A 23613-nucleotide genomic window follows, 5' to 3' on the forward strand; every position below is an offset into this window, starting at 1 on the left:
ATCTCCCTGGAATACAGTTTTCCCAAAAGTAAAATGAAGAAGTTTTACATTATTTCAAGGCCCTTTCCAATGAAAAAAAATTATATGATGTTTTACAGAAAGCTCTACCATGTATTCTTGCCTTGTCCCTTGGCTCTGCAGGTATTTCCAGTTTCAACGCATTGATTCATTAGCCCTCAATATCTAAAAGCCTATTGCTGGTCCAGCATTACAATACTTTAAATGTGGTGGTTGGACTGGGTTGAAAAAGGGGGTCCTTAAAGAAATTTAAGGCAGTATCTTCTTTGAGAAGCTTATATTCTGATTGGGCAAAAACAATAAGCAACAACAACAAAAAAGTAATATATAGTCACATTAGATTAAATTTAACAAATATCGAGTGCCAGGTGGTACATTATAATATACCAAGAATGGTCCAAGTTTCATAAACTCTGGAAGTGGAAGGGACCAGAAAGATCATTTAGTCCAACCCCTTAATTTTACAGATAAGAAAACTGTCTCAGAGATGTGAAATGAGTGTTAACAGGAGCTCATGTAAGGTATTGGGTGATAACATTATTTAATTTACTCTACAACCTTGCCTGTTCCCTCCTTTGCTCAAATGCAGGAATAGTTTTGTACCTTATCAGAAAGTTAAATATATCCGGGACTTGTTTGTTTATTTCTTTGGCTTTATTAAGCTGGACCATTTCCCAATCTGACTTAGATATAGAAAATGCTATGTTTTCCACACTTTGTATTGAACTTAGATTATTAAAAACACGTCTATTGTGCATTTTGCATGTTTATATGATGTTATAAAACATGCAAAATGTAGTCTTGACATGAAGGTAGAGTGAATAGACTGAAGCATCGATGCATTAAAGTATGTAAATATTTTAACTCTTTAAAAAGGACTTGAAAAGCCCATTTACTTAAGATAGCAAGAAATGTACATACCCCAAAGGATGGTTTTGTTTTTATAAATACATATTTACCTAAGGATTTTAATGTACATTTTCCTTAAGGTTTAAATATAATTTGGGAAAGACTTTAAGTGAATTTTCTAAACTTTGGTCTGCTTGTTGCATGATCTTATTGCTCATGTCGGGGGTTGTATGTGTAAGGGAGTATGGGTCAGGTAAATGTAGGCAAAATGTGCCAAAGCAAAGCTTACCTTTCTCCCCTGCATAACCTTAGACTGCTTTATTTTACTTTGTGGCTGAGGGGAAAGAAGGGGACAAAAAAGAAATCAAGTAGAGAAGAACACTGCCAGAGTGTTAGGTGATAGGGCCTGGCTTTCAGTTTAGTGTGAAATATGCAACCTTTTTGAAACTGCCTAGGCTGGCTTCTCTCTCACTTCTCATATTGTATATTTGGAATACCTTAACTGTTATTTGATACTTGTTTGCTAGTTTCACTAGGATCAAATATCTTCAAAAAAACATGGGAATACATTAAATTTTTTTAAAAAGAGGATTAAGAATGGGTAATAAACATACACAAAAACACACAAACAGAATAAAGCTTTTACATGGAGAATTTGCTCTATCGTCATCAGGCAGGATTTCATTGTTTTTTCTGCTTACACCAGGAAAAAAAATGCTCAGTTTAAGACTGTTATTTTAGCCTTCAGTCAGGCTCCACATTTCTTACAACATCCCTTGTCCTGCAAATTTTCTTAGCTCATGAACTCGGTTTTAACATCCGTGAGATAAAACACTTACAATATATGCTGGCCATTTTGTAAAGTGAATGTGCAAAGAAGGAATATTTGAAGAAGGGAGTTTGAATCCATTAAATATCATATGGCTTCTGAATGCCTTCGAATTGCATACAAGAGTAAACAGTTATGGGAATATAAGGCCAATGCTAAAAAATTATATAGCAGTGTAGCTGTAACAGAATCTAAACATTTGAGAAATAGAGCCAATACACGACTTCTAATTAATCACCATCACTGCTGATGACTTGTTATTTTAAACTCCAGTTTCTATGAAGTTATGTTCTATTCCTGTGCTTCTCAAACTTTAATGTGCATACCATTCATCTGGGGAACCCCGTTAAAATGCAGATCCTGATTCAGTAGATTCTAGCTGGGGCCTGAAATTCTGCATTTCTAACAAGTTCCCTGGGGATGTAGATGCTGCTGACTCTCAAACCACACTGAAAACAAAGGGTTAATTCTTAGTAGGGTAAACAAGCATGAAAAGGTGAAGTAAGCAAAAGGTAACAGATTTTTATCTTAGAGCATGGGCTCTAAGCATACGGGCTTCAGTAGTTGCAGCACGTTGCCTCAGTAGTTGCGGCATGCGGGCCCTAGAGGGTGCGGGCTTCAGTAGTTGCTGTGCATGGGCTCAGTAGTTGTGGCTCGCGGGCCCTAGAGCGCAGGCTCAGTAGTTGTGGTGCACGGACTTAGTTGCTCCGCGGCATGTGAGATCTTCCCGGACCAGGGATCAAACCTGTGTCCCCTGCATTAGCAGGTGGATTCTTAACCACTGCGCCACCAGGGAAGTCCGGTAACAGATTTTTAAAAAAAAGATTCAATGTAGCTGTTTTGCAAGGGATGGAATATTTAAAAATTAAAAATGATATACAATCATTACATTTGGGTATTAAAATTGATCTTAACCTTTGATGTAACTATATCAGTTGAAACTGTAGCTCAGAATAAAAAAGCAGTTGCTTGCTCATTTTGTAGTCAAATCTATTTTATAAGGACTATGTATATATTTATACCATTTCAAAAAGAAAACCATTGACCACGCAGTGTCAATAGCTTACCAATATTTTAAAAACTTTTCCAACGAGATCCCAAAATTCTGAGTTTAATATGGTATAGATCTTTGAAGATATTCATTTGTGACATATTGAAAATGAACATATCAGTTAATTATTCAGATATCAGAGTAAAATGACCAATTAAATTTTCATTTACCTAGTTCGAAGACATTATTTTTATTTTCTTTTTAATATCTGACATTTTTTAGGGCAACAAAAACAACAACAATGAAAGAGACTTGATAGAGGTTATTTTATATTTGCTATCCCCTAAAACTCCCCTCAAAGCAGGAACAAATGGTAAATTAGACATTTAGTAAATTAGACATGGTGCCTAGCTACTTTCTTTACACTTAGATTTTTATCATAGACTACAGCCTAATAGCCATTTAATCTAAGTGAACTTTTCATTCATAATCCGTTTAGGAAATCTTCGTAGTTCCATTTCTTTATGTGCAATACATCTTGGTATGGAACCAGTGTCAAATTAAAACAAACAACATTGAAAGGAGCTATTGAAATAAGTCAAGTTGTAAGTGTTTAAACTGTGTTTGTTAGGAGGCACAACTGTGGATCTGGCAGGGTTAGGGAAACGACTGAAAAAGTTGTCACTTCAAAGCTGGGATTCATGTCTTAATTGTGGCATTGGGATTCAGCAGCTACCGCCTTCCCAGTGAAACTCTATTAGTCTTTTCTAAGCTCTGATACTTTAATAACAAAAGCAGAGCTTGTTTGGTGGCAACTTGAGGATCCCAGTGAACTAAAGGGCCAATTGGATTGAAATGGTTTTTGTAAGTGCTAAATGAACGTGTGTCTGCCAAAATGCCTTGGATTTCATTACTCTTAACATTATTTAATAATGTTAAGCATTGACTGTTTCTATGTGCCTGAGGAAGCATGTATGGCAAGCAAAATACCATATATCTTTTTTTTAAGGGGGAAACTCCAGAATAGACAGAGGAGAAGAAATACAAAAAACAGAACAACAACAACAAAAAAAAAAAACAGGTGAAAAATAACAGAGCTCTTAGATTCCTATTTTCAAAGGCTAGAGATGGAAACTCGCTCTATAGAAAGTAGAAATACTACTTCTATGAAAATACACTGGTCAAGACTTGAGACAGAATGAGAAAAAATTGAGTTAATTTACAATGGTACTAAAACTCAAAAATTATATAGAATTGAATATGATGTAAAGCACCAGACTATTTCAGGATCATAACAACTGGAAGAAAAAATATGAGATAATTTCTTGGACTAACCTAACAAATATTAGAGATGCTAAAAATATTAAACAATGTTGTGAATTAGAGTAATCAAATCTGGCTGTATAACTTTAGGTCAGTTCTCCCTTTTCCTGTTTCAGAGACAATATGGATACATCTTAATAGAATGAGATTTTTTAGTTAGAGGAAAATATTGTTTAACTGGACAGAATTTTAATTATAAGTCATATAATTTTAGTAAAGATTTAAAATAGGTGTCAGTGAAGATTGAACACAATCAGCCAGTAGATAATATCATATAATGTACATTAAATGTTGAAGTACTTATAATTACTAATAATATGATAGGATTGCAAAAGTAAGTAATAGCATTACTAAGGAAATGGGTGGATTATAGTCACTGGAATAAAACTAGAATTCCAAGTTAAGGTTAGGTTCCGGGATGGAGATTGACAACTCAAGGAAGCATCATCTTTCAGAGAAATGGAAGACATTCTGAGAACATAATGTTTAATATTTCCTTTGAAAATGTCCTTACACTTTATATCTTCTTTATATCATACACTAATGATAGCAACTAAATCACTTAAGAACATGCTTTGCCAGTAACTGAAACAACTGAGTTTTTTGGGGAAAAAACCCCGAAAACGAAGTAGATTCATCATGAGTCTCTGCATTAAATCTAAAGTAATTACCTGAAATAGTACCTGTCAGTAAGTATGAAAGGCACTACTACCAGGTTTTTAACTATGTGAATGATTACATTATCATTTTAAAACTGTTTTCTTTGCACTTTAGGATTTTACAGATTTTATCTCCTCTGAATCTCACAACAGTCCTGTGAAACAAGTACTAGACCATTTTGACATATGAGGAAAGCCACATAGACAAGTTTCTTTTTTTTTTCTCCTTAAGTTCACATATCTATTGAATGTCAAAGACATCATGATCCCTCGGACAATATTCATTCCATCAGCCAGTGTGTGTACTAAAATTTTACGTTCAAATATGATTAAGACTATACATCAAAGGAACAGTTAACAATGTATTATTATGTTTAATCTTTCAGGAGTTTTGGATTTGTATTAGAAAGTTGTGATGAGCACTCATTGAATTGTATTCAGCACAATTAGAATAATATCACTGGCCTTAGTAATTTCAAACATATAAATATGCAATGACACAGTAGTCATAGTGGGCTAGGAATAAAGATGTGATCATATTGAACAAGAGAAGAGTACTAGGATGGATAAATCTGATAAGGCTTTTTAGGAAAAAATTGAGGATTTGGTTCCAATTTAAAACAGGTTCCGACCACAAGAGCCAAGTTCCTAAGAGTTTTCTTTCTCTGTGAAGATAAAAATATTTGTGAGAATAGGTCTGGAGGGAGAGTGTTTGGAAGAAAAAAAGGAAAATCTATTATTGCTATGTCTTGGCTTAGATATAGAATGTTAAATCACAATCTAAGGTGTATTGCTCTAAGTCCTGGCAATCCTTGCAACCTGAAACTTTGGGAGGTTTCAGGTTTCTCATTTATTTGAATTACATTCAAGCATTTCTGTAAGATAGATTTTTGTAATAGTAGTTAACCACGTGGGGTGAATAGTTTTACCCACTGGGAGTTCACACTTCGTTTTCCCTTGGAAGAACTAGATTAGTAGAAGGTATTACAAAAATATCTTTTGTTGTCAGAGAAGCAAGCTCTGTTTAGTTTCTTTAATGAATCTCATGAGATAATTAGTAGACTTAAAAGTATAAACGATGACACATATTCTGCCATAGTGCTACTGAATATAAAAGACAAACACTATCCTTATTGTAATGTTTCCTTAAAAACTACAGTTCCTCTACATAAAATTGATATTTGTTGGTGAATTTCTCCTGACAAAAGTCTTCACATATAATCATCTAACACTCCAAACAATCCTGTGAGTTCGGTGGTGCAGACATTTTTATCCTCCTTGTCTTTCTTTGTTCTTTTCAAATGAAGAATCAACCTAGTCCAGAATTAGCTAAATGGCTTGCCTAAGACCACCGAATTAGGAGTAGCTTCAAATTCCATGAGCTTTTCACTATGCTAAATAGACTGGGTCACTGGTTGTAGATAACTTATCCTGGGAATTATGCAATGATTTAAAATTTTTAATAAAGGAAGAAAGAGAAAGGAGATGTCTCTTAGACATGTACTCTGTGTTAGGGTTAACATGTCTCTGCAGACAACAATGCAAAGGTTATGAAATAGATACTCAAGCTTGACAGAACTAGCAGTATGCTGAGGTAACTCATAACTAGCACTGTTTTGATGAAAATATACTTAATTTGTTCACTGTTAGGATTTTCCTTCTGTTCTCATTATTAGTGCCTCCAACTAGAGAAAGAGGGACATTTTAGTGAAACGCATGCTCGTAGACATTATGGAATATCCCTGAATCTGTAGTTTATTATGTTTTTGTTTGTTTGTTTTTTGCTTAGGAAGGTCATCCTTTGGGATTTTTGGTCTTTGTGTATAACTTGCAATTTTTCTAAAGTAACTTAATAAAACACAAATACTGTTTAAGTGTGATCAGTTAGACCTACTTAAGATTTGTTGTTTTCCAGAAGGTTCCATTTCTTTTGAAGTGACTTGCCCAAGGTCACAAAAGCTAGTTAGTGACAGTCTGGAATAGAATTTATCTCTCTCTGGTCAGTGTGCTTTTCACTACATCATACAATATTACATCTTTTACCATGGTAAAAGAGTTTACATAAATAACGCAAAATTAGATGTGTAATGATCATATAGCCTGAAATGTTCCAAAGTGCTACAACTAATTTTGGTTATAGATTTGAATAGTAAATATCAAACAAGAGTGTATTAAGTAGCAAAGGTGGTGATTTTTTTTGAACAAATTAAAGATGTTAACTCATTGACAGATTTTATGAAAAAAAACTACATTTTATAAGGCAATATTACATATTTCAAATAAGTTACTAACTTGAATATTAGATATATCGTCTACATGCAATTTAAAGTTGACTGAAATTTCACTATAATACTCTGCTGTATCACAACATAGATCTGTCTTGAATCTAAGAATTTTGTTTTGAAAAATACTATAAAAACAGTTCTGTAGTCATCTTAATTTTAATAGCATGTCCCTGTTACCTAGGACCCCAAAATACATTAAAGTTTTAAAGTTCCATAAACACTATGAATGATCCAATTTATTAAACTTATGTTTTGCTTATTTACAGAAAATTAAATATTTTCCCTGTTTATTTTAAAGGTGTTTGCTCTCCTGCTAAAAATGTCTAACACGTTAGGCTTTTAATAGATTAATGGAGTGGAGTTGTAAACTTTTGCTTAGCAAACACACCTTCAAAGGTCATGTTGTTTTTCAAAATATAAATTAACAACTTTTGGTTAAATGTAAGGAAATGGTTTAAAAGCCAAAAACCTCAGTCATATTTTGCTCAAGTTATACTTGTTTGAATGAAAATTTATTTTACATAACTAAGATTATATGTTTTTTCTTTCAAAATTTAAGGAGTTTTCATTATGAACAAACAACAGCATTTTATCTTCCAGTTATTGGTCTACAATTTTTTTTCTTTTTAGCAGAGCCATGTATTTTTTCTGCATAGCATAAATTCTTTTAAGAAATAATTTGAACTTAATTTGATTTCCAGAGAATATTTCTAGGTGTAGTTTTTTTTAATAGCATGATTGTTTTGAACTATTATACAGATAAATTTTAAAATATTAGCTATGTGGTGAAAAAGTCAGCATAGAAGAATCTTCTCCTTTCAGAAGCTACTAAAGACAAACAGGTAAAGTTGGAAACTGTTAAACGACTAAAAGGGGACAAAAATTTTCTTAGCTCTTCTAGAAAAGGCTTACTTGATAAGCTGATTCTCAAAACTAACAAGATTATAATAACTGAAAAATCCATAGTCATTTAACCGAAAATGATGGTTACAATATAAATGCACATCTATTCACAACTATTATTTTTTGCACACTTGATAATCACTACATATATTTTTGCACTATATATATATAGTTTGCACACTTGATAATCACTACATGTATATATATACATATAGATGTATATATATGTATACACACTTAAATAACAGAGGAGGCTTCTGATTATTTTGGCCCAACATAATCAGAAGCCTCCTCTGTTATTTAGTAGCCTTTATCTTAGACATCTACATCTGTACCCCTGTGAGGTAGGAAGTATTCTATCTCCATGTTATAAATATGGAAATTGAGACTTGCCCAAAGTTAAACATATAGTAAACGACTAACTCAGGAATCTTTAGATATTTTTTACTTCACAGCCCAGACTTAACTACAAATAGAAGTTTATTTTTGTCTACATTTAAAGATTTTTTTATTTTATATTGCAGTATAGTTGATTAACAATGTCATGTTAGTTTCAGGTGTACAGCAGAGTGATTCAGTTACACATATACATGTATATATTCTTTTTCAAATTCTTTTCCCATTTTTGTTTTTACAGAATATTGAGCAGTATTGTGTATTGTCTACATTTTTGAAATTCCATTTAACTACGTTAATAATGACTATGTACATGGATATTTTATTTTTATTTCTCTTTAGACATGTTTCACGTTATATCCATTTCTCAGCTTTATTAATTGTATTACAGCTGTAGAATAGCATGCCTTGAGGAAACAAAAAACTACATCAGTTAAAGCAAATATTAAGGTTTTTTTTTTCCTTCTGGACCTCTTAATCTTAGGAGAAATATTTAATCTATAAAATCACCTGTCATTAACAATTCAGTTACAGCCTGGAAGATGCGGACACACACTTTACTGATCTAATTTAAAACCTAGACTTTATCCTTTGATAATCACATTTTTGTTGTAGATTATATAATCAATTTCAGCAAATTAAAATTATAGATGGCTTATGATCTTTCTCATCAAAGATTGTTGCATTTTAATTTCATTTGTATTAGAAATTTGACAGGTTTGATCTAGAGGCATGTAGCAATTTTTATTTTTAATGGATTTGCTTGGACAATCCGAAGTTAAAATAATAGCTTTCAGTTCTAGTCTCTGTTCAGAAATCCTTATACATAACTCTAGGATAAATACTAGAAAAATAAAATGTCTCACAGCATTAAACAACTAAATCACTAACATTCTCTTGAACCACAAAGGGAGAATTGAACTTACAATTAATCTGTATAGTATCACATCTAGTTGAACCAATGAATTATTTTAACTGATTTTTTCAAATTAACTGTTAGTTTTATTTTTATGTAGACATTAGACTATTGTCCAAATAACTGAGTTTGTATTTCTACTTCAGACAAACACAGTACAGCAATTCCTTATTCTTTAATCACATCCTTAGGGCTTATCAGCCAGGATGGAAAACCGTGAGTCAAGGTTATTGATCAAAGGTCAGTCAAAAGTTAAAATATCTTGTCTTTGATATTTTTAAAATAATTAACATTATTGTCATGCAATAGTGATGCAAATGCAGTGCAAATATAGAACATACATGATGAACATGCAGATGAACACACATGCCTCTGCTTGATAAGTACAAACAGGAAGCTTAATATGGTGGAATTTTGACTAAGTAGATTCTCATTCTAGTAGGCAAACATTATGCATTTTTAAATTATAGTGATATTTTGGGAATTCCCTGGCGGTCCAGTGATTAGGATTCTGCGCTTTCACTGCCGAGGGCCGGGGTTCGATCCTTGGCTCGGGAACTAAGATCCCACAAGCCGTGTGGCACAGCCCTAAGAAAAAAAAATATAGTGATATTTTAAAATCTTGAAGAAAATAAAATCACTTTTCTAAAATACAAGTACACATACATACACGCACACCCCTTTTAAAATTTGTAATACATGGTGACCTTCAAATTAGATATAGACAAGTATACGTTTATATTTAATAACACTTAACAATTGTATTTCTCTTAGTAATATTCAGTGCCACTTTGTTACTTAAGAATTCTAGTGTTCACAGAAAAGGACCTATTTTTTGGAACTTAGGTTGTCTTCTCGATATTAGGATATGTTACCACCAGATAGCAGTGTTGTTGAAGAATTTAGTTCTTGTTTGGTAGGTGTTTCACTCAGACATGGATTTTTTCTTCTGTAATATACAGAATATCTGAAATTGTACACAAATCACAATTACATACATATTCAAAACATTTTTAAAAATAAATATTTGGGACCAACTTATTGTAGTTTCCTTATCTTATATCACCAATTAATACTTAATCAAACCCTACTCCTATCCAGAGACTTTGATTAGCTTATTTGTGACTTACTCCACATTTTGTAATATTTTCCTGAACTATTTTCTTTTGAAAAAATATCTTAGATACCTGGAAATTTAAGATAGAAATGTTAGAAGAATATTCTACAAAGTTAGAGATTTGAACTAAACCCATCATCTCTTAGACACAAATTATTGTACTTCTGATGGAGTTTTAAAAGGAATATCTGCAACTGAAATTTCTATCATCTTTCAGTTAAATAATAAATCATAAACATACGTGGTTCTGTTAAGAAAGTGACTCCATTTCTATTGAGGCATTGTGCTAGGTTCTTTGTTATGAGGAGTCAAACACTTAATTTTTTTGATATAGTGTGATAAGTGATATAAATGAACTTAATAAGGTTTTTAAAGATTCACAAGAGAAGATAGATTTCTTCCCATTCACTTGATTTACTATGAATTTCTGTATAACTACCCAAATAGTTTCCTAGTTGTGAAATAAAATGAATGCCCATTGAAAATTTTTTTTGAGAGACTGCAAATAAGTCATGAGACATGAAAAAAATTGTATCACTCAGAAGAACAGAACTCAAAGATAGGAAGGTTTAAATATTTTAAATGTTGTACATTTGTATTCATAAGTGACCACAAACACTGAACACTGATATGTTCTAAATAAGTTTTTAAAATTAGGTGTTACACATAACCTTATAAAACTAGATGAGATGGTGTATAACTAAGTTGTATATTTTTTCTAAATATTATTACAAGTGCATTTATAGAATTTTGATACACATATATTATTCACATATTAGACATTAGTATTTATGGAGAGACTTTTTTTTTTACTATCAACTAAACTCTAGACTTTATTTGCATTTCACCAAATTTTCCATTAATGTCCTTTTTTTTGGTTCAAGGATCCAACACAGGGTCCCACCATTTCACCGAGTTGTCACGTCCCCTTTGTCTCCTCTGGTCTGTGACTGTTCTGTATGGAGAGACTTTTGTGGATAAATATGCCCATATATTCTTGCTTAGACAAATGGTATATACTTATTAGACACTAGCAGCACTTTGACCCCTTAGTAACAGGCACAACCACATTCCATGTCAGAGAAAGTTGCCAAGTTCACACAGTAGAAAGACTGACCTGATACCTCATTAAGGTTTTTGCCCAGCACTCATACTCTTCCACTTTCCACCCTCTTATCTTTTCCTTCTACTATGTTTTTCCTTTTTCCACTGAATTTTCACCCCCTTTCTTTATAAAGGGAATTGTTGAAAGATTAAATATTTTACTACAAGTCACTCTGTTTTCTATTTCTATTCTTCTACATATGTGCATCTATGCCAAAAAGAAAGTTTGAAAATTCCTTTTATTATCCTGTTTTTAAATTATCTCTTTTTCTAAAAATAAAAACAAAATTTACAGTGAAGAATATGTTCTTAGGCTCTTTAAGGCAAATATTTGCCCTCTGCTCTGAATTTAGCCCCTTGCTTGCTCTCAGTAGTCTGGAGATGTGCAATAAAGGAGCATATGCCCAGGAGAATAAAGCTTTGATTTATATATCTAAATGTTGCCTGATTAAAACAAACATATAAGGAAGAAATCAAAAATATGAACAGACCAATCACAAGCACTGAAATTGAAACTGTGATTAAAAATCTTCCAACAAACAAAAGCCAAGGACCACATGGCTTCACAGGCGACTTCTATCAAACATTTAGAGAAGAGCTAGCACCTATACTTCTCAAACTCTTCCAAAATATAGCAGAGGGAGGAACACTCCCAAACTCATTCTACAAGGCCACCATCACCCTGATACCAAAACTAGACAAAGATGTCACAAAGAAAGAAAACTACAGGCCAATACCACTGATAAACATAGATGCAAAAATCCTCAACAAAATACTAGCAAACAGAATCCAACAGCACATTAAAAGCACAATACACCATGATCAAGTGGGTTTTATGCCAGGAATGCAAGGATTCTTCACTATACGCAAATCAATCAACGTGATACACCATATTAACAAATTGAAGGAGAAAAAACATAGGATCATCTCAATAAACGCAGAGAAAGCTTTTGACAAAATTCAACACCCATTTATGATAAAAGCCCTGCAGAAAGTAGGCATAGAGGGAACTTACCTCAACATAATAAAGGTCGTATATGACAAACCCACAGCCAACATTGTTCCCAATGGTGAAAAACTGAAACCATTTCCACTAAGATGAGGAACAAGACAAGGTTTCCCACTCTCACCACTATTATTCAGCATAGTTTTGGAAGTTTTAGCCACAGCAATCAGAGAAGAAAAAGAAATAAAAGGAATCCAAATAGGAAAAGAAGAAGTAAAACTGTCACTGTTTGCAGATGACATGATACTGTACATAGAGAATCCTAAAGATGCTACCAGAAAACTGCTAGAGCTAATCAATGAATTTGGTAAAGTAGCAAGAAAAAAAATTAATGCACAGAAATCTCTTGCATTCCTATACACTAATGATGAAAAATCTGAAAGTGAAATTAAGAAAACACTCCCATTTACCATTGCAACAAAAAGAATAAAATATCTAGGAATAAACTTACCTAAGGAGACAAAAGACCTGTATGCAGAAAACTATAAGACACTGATGAAAGAAATTAATGATGATACAAATAGATGGAGAGATATACCATGTTCTTGGATTGGGAGAATCAACATTGTGAAAATGACTCTACTACCCAAAGCAATCTACAGATTCAATGCAATCCTTATCAAACTACCACGGGCATTTTTCACAGAACTAGATCAAAAAATTTCACAATCTGTATGGAAACACAAAAGACCCCGAATAGCCAAAGCAATCTTGAGAACGAAAAATGGAGCTGGAGGAATCAGGCTCCTGGACTTCAGACTATAATACAAAGATACAGTAATCAAGACAGTATGGTACTGGCACAAAAACAGAAATATAGATCAATGGAACAGGATAGAAAGCCCAGAGATAAACCCACACACATATGGTCACCTTATCTTTGATAAAGGAGGCAAGAATATACTGTGCAGAAAAGACAGCCTCTTCAATAAGTGGTGCTGGGAAAACTGGACAGCTACATGTAAAAGAATGAAATTAGAACACTCCCTAACACCATACACAAACATAAACTCAAAATGGATTAAAGACCTAAATGTAAGCCTAGACACTATCAAACTCTTAGAGGAAAACATTGGTAGAACACTCTATGGCATAAATCACAGCAAGATTCCTTTTGAACCACCTCCTAGAGAAATGGAAATAAAAACAAAAATAAACAAATGAGACCTAGTTAAACTTAAAAGCTTTTGCACAGCAAAGGAAACCATAAACAAGAAGAAAAGACAACCCTCAGAATGGGAGAAAATATTTGCAAATGAAGCAACTGACAAAGGATTAATCTCCAAAATTTACAAACAGCTCATGCAGCTCAATATCAAAAAAACAAACAACCCAATCCAAAAATGGGCAGAAAATCTAAATAGACATTTCTCCAAAGACAATATACAGATTGCCAACAAACACATGAAAGAATGCTCAACATCATTAATCATTAGAGAAATGCAAATCAAAACTACAATGAGATATCATCTCACACCGGTCAGAATGGCCATCATCAAAAAATCTAGAAACAATAAATGCTGGAGAGGGTGTGGAGAAAAGGGAACCCTTTTGCACTGTTGGTGGGAATGTAAATTGATGCAGCCACTATGGAGAACAGTATGGAGGTTCCTTAAAAAGCTAAAAATCGAACTACCATATGACCCAGCAATCCCACTACTGGGCATATACCCTGAGAAAACCAAAATTCAAAAAGAGTCATGTACCCCAGTGTTCATTGCAGCTCTATTTACAATAGCCAGGACATGGAAGCAACCTAAGTGTCCATCAACAGATGAATGGATAAAGAAGATATGGCACATATATACAGTGGAATATTACTCAGCCATAAAAAGAAACGAAATTGAGTTATTTGTAGTGAGGTGGATGGACCTAGAGTCTGTCATACAGAGTGAAGTAAGTCAGAACGAGAAAAACAAATACCATATGCTAAAACATATATATGGAATCTAAAAAACAAACAAAAAAAAGGTCATGAAGAACCTAGGGGCAAGACGGGAATAAAGATGCAGACCTACTGGAGAATGGACTTGAGGATACGGGAAGGGGGAAGGGTAAGATAGGACAAAGTGAGAGAGTGGCATGGACATATATACACTACCAAATGTAAAGTAGATAGCTAGTGGGAAGCAGCCGCATAGCACAGGGAGATCAGCTCGGTGCTTTTTGACCACCTAGAGGGGTGGGATAGAGAGGGTGGGAGGGAGGGAGATGCAAGAGGGAAGAGATATGGGGATATATGTATATGTATAACTGATTCACTTTGTTATAAAGCAGAAACTAACACACCATTGTAAAGCAGTTATACTCCAATAAAGATGTTGAAATAAACCAACAAACAAACATATAAACATATAGATATATTTTGTCTAGCGTTTTGAACAAAGGTGATATGAGATGGATAACTTTGCTGTAATTAAAATGATTCTCTATGAGAAACATTATATTAATGTACCTATTTGTTTTTCATCTAGGATATGAGGCAGCAATAGCTTTCTTTTAAAAACTAAGACCCTTTCTGCTGCTATCCACTAACACTTGAAAAACCTGCAAAACCAAAACCAAAGTAATCCTATCATAATACTTTCAGTTCATCATTCAATTTAAGGCCTGTGATAGCTTATATTTAACTTTTAGGAATATTTAGTTTAAGTTTTAAAATTTTTTCATTCTTTTTGTAAAAAACATACAAATGATTTTTTTTTTTAAAGTTCATTATCCCATCTGGGCTTAAAATAAGGTGATTTTAATAGATAGAGTTGTTACTTATTCACCTCAGAAGAACTTAAAACAAATAACAGGGTTTTAAAGAGAATCATTTATATCTTTTTTAGTCACTATATAAAAGGCTCTTGAGCTCCAATGAGGGCTACTTCTTTATTTATTTTTTGCATCATTAACAGAAGCAGCTATTTTATTTTATTTATTTTTTAACATCTTTATTGGGTATAATTGCTTTACAATGTTGTGTTAGTTTCTCAGGGCTTCTTCATTTTAAAAGTATGGGCTAAGATGGGCTGCATATTGTATCTGAATAACAAATTTCTTCAACATGAACTGATTGAAAAGCATTTGCATAGAAATAGTAGATTTACCCTTGATTATTTTCAAAGGGAAGGAACTAGTCAAGCATGATTTTCCAGAACGAAATAAACTTTTCTTTTCTTAGTGAAAGTCACATTCTACTTTCACTTGGAGTGATATAAATATTGTAAAACTTTATCTACAAAGGCAATTCATATAGGAAAAATACATATTTTAAAAAAGAAATATTTTGACATTAAATAAAACTAAAATTATATGTGATAGCAGGATAATATATAACATTAAATATCAATTATTTGTTTTGCAAAAGACTTTGTAAATAGTGTAAATAGATTGGTCATAGACTCCTTAAATAGCAGGGTCCAGATTCTATTAAAAATGACATTTGTTACTCATATGTAACATGTATGACTAAGAGTTATGTTTAGAAGAGAATGTAAGTGAAAGATGCTTAGTAGATACAAGAATCTGGGAGGCCAAAATCTGTTAAAGAACTTTATTTAAATTAAACAATAAAATTCTGATGGATTTGTAAAGACATTGATACAGTAGCAATGTGCTTTCCTTTTTTCTTAATTTTATTTATTTTTTGGCTGCACTGGGTCTCCGTTGCTGCACGTGGGCTTTCTCTAGTTGCAGCAAGCAGGGGCTACTCTTCCTTGCGGTGCGCATGCTTCTCATTATGGTGGCTTCTTTTGTTGCGGAGCACGGACTCGAGGGGCGCAGGATTCAGTAGTTGCATCACGTGGGCTCAGTAGTTGCCGCACGTGGGCCCTAGAGCGTTCAGGCTTTGGTAGTTGCCGCGCGCGGGCTCTAGGGCACACGCTCTCTAGAGCGCAGGCTCAGTAGTTGTGGCACATGGGCTTGGTTGCTCCACAGCATGTGGGATCTTCCTGGACTCGTGTCCCCTGCATTCCAAGTGGATTCTTAACCACTGCACCATCAGGAAAGTCCCCAACAATGTGCTTTCTTTAAGAAGTGGTTACTAGAGAGAATACTTGACTGAGGGAATTCAGAAAACTGGTCTTCCTGCAAGTGGGGAAGATATTCTTCCTGTCCTTTATAGCTTTGTGTATAAAGGACAATAATACACATGCAAATGTTATTCCTGCATGCATATATTGGAAGAGATAGAGTGCACAATATGTCTACCCAAGTTGTTATTGACAAACTGTTCCACCTTAGAGGAAATCTATCAAATTAAATATAGGTGATTTTCTTTATTTTCTTCCAGCTTGTCTTTGTATTGCCTTTGTTACCTTTTCATTACAGTTACTTATGCTGATGCCATATATTGCACTTAGCTTGGATTCAAATAATTCTGTTGACTAAAACTCATCTTTTTTGATCCATTTTATTTCCTGCTTCTCACCACAACACCTTCTATATTGTCTGCCATGCCTCTATCAACTCAAATAAGCCATTTCTCTTTACTTATTTAAGCACCTGCTGCTCACTCCACATCAAAGTTACATTATTAAGAGGCCCACACATTCTGATAATTTCCACTTATTTATTAATGTCCACCTGCATAAAATAAGTTTTTCTGCACACCCAGTTTGCATATTCCCCAGATACTTGGAATTAATCTTCTCTTACTGACACAGTAATTTATACAGAGGATTGAATATTAGTGGAAAGTCTGGCTAAATACCTAGACAGAATATATGAAGTAGAACCATATGAAATTGCTATTCTTGGGGTTAAAATTGATTATCAGCTATTTCATATGGTTCAACCTAATAATCAAAGGCCACAGTTCAGAAGATTTACTGAAAGGGAGAAATTATAGCTTTACTGTTAACTCCAAAATTATGTTGTCAGTGGAGATATTTCCTGTATATAATCCTCAGATATGCAGATTTGTCAAGATCATTACATAAGGCTTAAGTAAAAATTACTGCTGGAGAAATCTTTATGAATAATGCATATTTTAGGAGAAAGTGAGATTTGTAAAGTTGGGACTTCTGATCTAATTTTCACACGAGTTCCCAAAAATGAAACATAGTTCCATTTAATGTCCTTAGTGCAAATTATCCAATTATACAACATCAATTTCAATGAGATGTAGCATGAAGCAAATCTATTTTCCAATTCAATTACTTATTGAATGAGTAGACATTTTTCTAATAAGAAGGTAGGCATTTGGATCAAATGATAGTATTTAGTTCTTTTTACAGATTTATAGTGTTTGTACTTTAATAAAGATTATAGAAACACATGGAATGAGACCTCCATATATTTGTTTATCCTATTACCAGAAAATTGAGAAAATTTGACTCGTAAGGAAAAGTTAAATGAACAAAATCATTTGCCATCAAGTACCTTTCTCATTTTTCCTAAAGTTATATTTTCATGCAGATCAACTCTTTAATGGGTGAGCCCTTTGATAATCTTGATCTAGATTCTAATTCCAAGACATTGCTAGCTTTTGTTTGTTTGTTTTATCATAGGTGAACACATAAACATTTTGTCATGTATAAAGTCAGTTTAGTAGTTAAGTAGAGCCTGAGCTTTGGAGTCAGATAAATATGCTTTCAGACTGTAGCTACATACCTTAATAGCTCCAAGACCTTGGGCAAGTTACTTAAACTCTTACCTTGTGTCCTCATATGTAAATAGAAGTGACAATAACAGTACATACATTATAGGACTGTTGTATTAAATGTACTTAGCATAGTGCCTGGCATGGAAGAAGTACTCAATAAAATGGTAACTACTATTATTTTAATAATTGATTATATACATTAGAAGTTATATTAAGATGAATGAATCAACTGTTGAATGTATCAAGACATTTGTCACCATAATAATTTGCAGAAACATGGATCTTTATTTCCTGTATATTTTAACAAGATTATGACTTGCAAGAATTTACCAGCATGTAAATAATCTTGGAAAGAGGAGTTCAATAGCCTGAGTGGAGGACTATCCAATTTCCTAGATTTAAAAAAATCACGTATTGATAGTGTGATTACCGATAAATTTCGACTATTTGCTAAATAGTGAAAATTTTAGACTTCTTGAATTGGCCGCAGTGCTGGCAATAGAAGTCAGTACAAATAAAGAATATTCTTTCTTGACAGCTTAAACAATGTTAATGTGATACGATCTCCCTTTTTACAAAATGCAAGTCTTTTCATACTCTTAGTAAGATTAATCCCAATTCTTTTGGAAAATTCCTCAGAATTGTTTTAAAAGATATTATATCATTAAAGTTGCCACTTTAATTTGGATTTTCGTGGTGATTCCAAATATTGTTTATCTAGAAGAATGCCACAAAACATGAAATAGCAGTGTTATATTTAAAGTGGTTCTGGTCATTTTTAATTAACCAGGGAGAAAGAAAGAACAAATTTAAGACTGTTTAAAATGTCATTAATTTATTAGAAAAAAATTTAAATTTATTTAAAATTTATTGTCTACAAATCTTTAGTAATGTATTTATTGGTTTATCTGAGGAAATTCTATTTTAAAGTAAATATGTTAATTCATCCTTCTCAAATGACTACTCAGTTAACATGTATGTGGTAGTGGGTTTCCTTTATTTTATGCCTGAAATGATATTTTATTTCTAAACTGATCACGTTGTCAGATCAAAGAGGTAATAATTTAAAGTGTAATTATTTATTTTTCAATTGAATATTTACAAATATTTTAATTTTGAACCAGATATTGAAATAAGCTAGCTAAGTATGCAAGTTTTAAAAAGATTCATATAATAATAATAATAATAATAATAATGGGTATACTATAAAATGCCATGATAAAAGACATTTGGTTAAAGACATTTCTTAGCCTTACTCATAAAGACTAATTTTCCTGAGAAACTTAATTCAGTCCTAGAAAGTGATCCAAGAATGATATTTTTCTTTCTTTTTTTTTAACATGATAAAGTCAGAGTTTTGAAACAATAAATATAACCTATATAAAAATGGCTAAGAAAAATACTCAATTTCCATTTATGAAAATGGAAGTGACAAAAATACTGATAGAATCACTTACTGTCATTACTCCTAGAAGTTGCCGTTTCCCTTTGCGATGTATTTAAAGATGATGAATATACCAAACTTTATTCTAAGGAAGACTTTTGTTGTGAATATAAAAGGTAATAATCAGATTTAACTTTCTTTCTCTATTGATTCTATTCCTACTCACTTGATCTGTTTTAAAAATGCTTATGCAGCTGCTTCCCACTAGCTATCTAGGGTGGCAGGGATACGCAAGAGGGAGGAGATATGGGGATATATGTATATTTATAGCTGATTCACTTTGTTATAAAGCAGAAACTAACAAACACACCATTGTAAAGCAATTATACTCCAATAAAGATGTTAAAAAAATTTTTTTAAATAAAAATGCTTATAGCATATTTAAATGTACTAGTTATTTGTAGAATTTTAGTTCCCCCTTCTTCCCAAATAAATATACACAGAGGATGAATTTTTGAGACCCTAAATTCTCTTTCTTTCCACAATTTAGTTTCGTACAGTTTTCTGGCATTCTTTAAACTAGACACTTGCTTCTTTTGATTTTAGATACTGTATATTTCATATATACATATTAAACATATACACATATGCATACATACATACATGTGTGTATTTTTTAATCAGTATTTGTTGTAACATCTCAAAAAGGAATGTCAAATATTCTAAGGCTCTAATACTAGAATAAAACCATTATATTTACCACAATAATTTTCATTGGTTACATGTATTATATTTAGAGCAGCTTCACACTAAAATAAGTGATTATGACAAAAAGATATAGGGCAAAATAAACAGAAAGCTTACTCCCCTCAAATAAAAGGAAAAAAAGTTCGGTAATATGAAAATGACATTGGATAAGTGAAGTACATAGGACATTTTTCTTGAATAATTTAGTACATTTTATGTGAATAATTTAAAGGACTATAAAGTGGGGAGATCAACAGGACTGTGTAAGTGAAGGGGAGAAGAAAGGTTGCTATTCAAACTCAATTTAAATTGATTGTCTGTAATCACATATGGTTGAATGTTTTGATCTCCTTATAAAAATGAATATTCTAAAGGTTTACTAATTTTTGAAAATTGGGAAGAAATATTTACATTTTTTCCCTTGTCTTGAGGTATGCCAAAAAAAAAAATTGCTGGAAGAATAGAAAGAATGAAAGTAAAGGAATGTTTTGTATTTGCTAAAGCACAGCCACTTAAAGGGTTTGATTTCCACTAGAAAAAGTTGTTTTGTTTTAAAAGGAGAGAATGTGCATTTGGTGTTTCTCACCTTTCGTGGTAGTGACAATTCTCTTAGATATCTTAAATTCTCTAACTGCAGATTTGTCATAATCTCCACATTACACCTGTTTAAAAAATTGTAGCCCAGAGAAATCTGAAACCACAAAAGAAACTTTTCTCAAGATGATAAGTCACAAGGAGTGTAAATTTCAGTTACCTCACCTGTGGGAATTTCTTTTCTTATTACTTTTCAACTAATAAGGCACCTAGGTGATGGGAATTTTAATCTCACTGAAGAACTAAATCTCTCTATGCAAATTAAATTTGCACAAGCAAGTTAAAAATTGAGTATAGCCTTAGGCTTAAACTGGTGGAAAGATAATAGGCAATGTGGAATTTGGTACTTGACTACACTTATTGAGTGCAGGAAAAATACAACAACAAAAAATTCATAAACTTTCTTGATGTTGGCAAGGGCCTGTGTCTATATTCCTTGCTGTTTTCCCTTACCAACTGGATTCATGCAATCACATCTGAACATGTGCAGAAGAGCAGAGAGTAAACAACGTTTTACTCATAGCTTCTGTGAAATCTGAATAAAGATGTAGGTTTTCTACTGTCAAAAACATCAAGGATGTGGTCTTATAGACCTATGCATCTAACAATCAGGGAGAGGCAATGAGTTAAATACTCCTAATTCAACAAAGTTCAAATAGTTTAACTTTTAACAGAAACCTCTTAGTAAACCTTACTGATGTAAAGGTGAACAGGGAGAATCAATACCTAAGGCAGACAGTGACTGGAATTGATAAATTAATTCATAAGGTCGAATCAACCTGTGAAGACGGTTGTCTAATGGAGACTATTGAAGAAGAGAACACAGTATGTTTCCTTTAGCTGGTAAGTTAGTTTCCTCTCTCCCCAGTCATCTTTATCTAATTTTCTTGCATATTAGCAAAATCTTAGGTCAGACCTTTCAACTTCTTTAGCTGTGTGGTTGTTTGCTTGATGGTCTCTTAACCTTAAAAACATTAGAATAACTTTTTCTTACACCTAGAAATACTTATGAATGACAGTTCTTTTAAAGATTTGTTGTTTGTTTTATTCCAAGTTTTCTTTAGAAGTTCTCAGAGCCTCATGGAAAAAAATCATGGAATTTCATTATCAGAATGGGTGAAAACATGTTGGCCAACCAGAAGAAAGTATCTTATGAAAGTAGCATATTGCTTTCTATTAATCTTTCAAACATCCTGTAATATTACTGTAATCTCTATATTTTCTACACCTGAATATTTGCATAATCTCTTGCTATTCTGTACAATGCACACTACTTTTACTATTACTAGACTCAACACTTGGCAGGTAGTTCATTTTAGTAATGCCGCACCTGAAATTTGGTATTTCACCCAGTATCCGATTTTCCTACAATAAATGTGCTTAAGGTTTACATAATTTTTGCTTCAGTTTGCAATTATACAAATTTACTAGTAAGTCATCAGCTAGCAGGATTAAAATGGAAGAACTCAAAGCATTAAGTATTGACCATTCCCGTTTTATTGTAACAATTTATCAAGGAGGAAGCTATTCTCTGAGAGGCAGTCAACTGTAGTTAGCTATATTTTGGCTTCCATGGTATAGAGCAACCTCATCTTGAATTTCAGAGCAACTACATCTATACATAAAATATACATCTCCTAAATGTGCCATCAAGTCAACTACTAATTTGAGTTATTCTCATAGGCAGTTTTATCTTTAACATTTTGTTTGGAGTGAATTAGGTGCATTGGCATGTTGCATTACCAAGAGCTAAACTTACTTTGAAGAGATAAGTATGATTCAGTCCTCAGACATTTGCCATTTATGCTCTTACTAATAAAAATGGTATGTGTGTGAATGTGAGAAAGTGTGTGAATTTATGTGTGTGTGTGTGTGTGTGTGTGTGTGTGAGAGAGAGAGAGAGAGAGAGATCAGAAAAATAGTATTTTAATTCACCCAGCAATATACCATTGGGTGGACAAGCTAATAGAGATACTTTTTATTAGAGGGAAGAAATTCCAGGAGTTAAGAATCCATGTGTCAGCAAACTGTATGTTCACAACCTCTTGATCCTCATATATCATTCTAGTACGAAGAAAATTTCCTACATAGGCATAGCCCCTAAGTCATAAAGTGCACCTGAACAGTTCATAAAATATTAAATGTAAAGGTCTACAACTTCTCAACTTTCAAATTTCTTATTAATGGAAGAAATGAACACTCATGTTAATCAAATTCCTGGAAAACATAATTTCCTCAAAAGAAAGCACCCATATCTGTTACTTCTATAAATCCAGAGAGGAAAATTCAGCTATGAAAATAACTTTAGCCTGTTACAGGCCCAGTCTTTATTAAAGGCAAAGATAAAACCCTGATTATTTCCCACACTTCAAAGTACATTCAAATTAATTAAGTATTAGCATTCAGTACCTGAGTCTTTATTTAAAATCATATTTATTCAAGCTATGGAAATCTTCAATTCTCTATTTGCACAGGAAGCAAAAATTATTTTTTCTTTTAATTGAAAAGTAATTAAAAGAAACAGTGAACATTAATTCAGAGATGCAAAACAAAAGTAACAGTGATCTCTGCAAATAAATGTTAACTTTTATTCAAATTTAATACATGTTTATATATTTATATTGAAAAGGAACATGTGATAGATCTGGGCATCAATAAATCCATCAGTTTGGTTCTATATTTGTGGCATTTGATTAGCTACCTACATTACATTATAAGGATGTCTACTTCCCCAAAGTGTTTTGATCTTTGCTTTTAGATTAATACAGAATGCAATACTTGCTGAAGAATTTAAGGCACTCTCCTTGGTCATGAAAAATAATTTAATATATCTTAGGTTATCTGGCACTGCCCAGTAGGAATTCTATATAGGAATTAAGGGGAAAGTCACATATGTTTG

At 32.7% G+C, this 23613-nt stretch overlaps 1 protein-coding gene across 1 annotated transcript in view; it reads left to right on the forward strand.

The window, feature by feature from the left end:
* Window positions 1–4724: 4724 nt before the first annotated feature.
* Window positions 4725–23613, forward strand: part of PCDH11X (protocadherin 11 X-linked) — a 523932-nt gene continuing 505043 nt past the window's right edge. The window contains exons 1-2 of the mRNA XM_082377049.1: window positions 4725–4737; window positions 14222–19549. Coding sequence (XP_082233175.1) covers window positions 19483–19549 — 67 coding nt within the window. The 5' untranslated portion in view covers window positions 4725–4737; window positions 14222–19482. The remainder of the gene's footprint in view (window positions 4738–14221; window positions 19550–23613) is intronic.

This window comes from Balaenoptera borealis, assembly GCF_965194805.1.
Source record: "Balaenoptera borealis genome assembly, chromosome: X".
Taxonomy (NCBI): domain Eukaryota; kingdom Metazoa; phylum Chordata; class Mammalia; order Artiodactyla; family Balaenopteridae; genus Balaenoptera; species Balaenoptera borealis.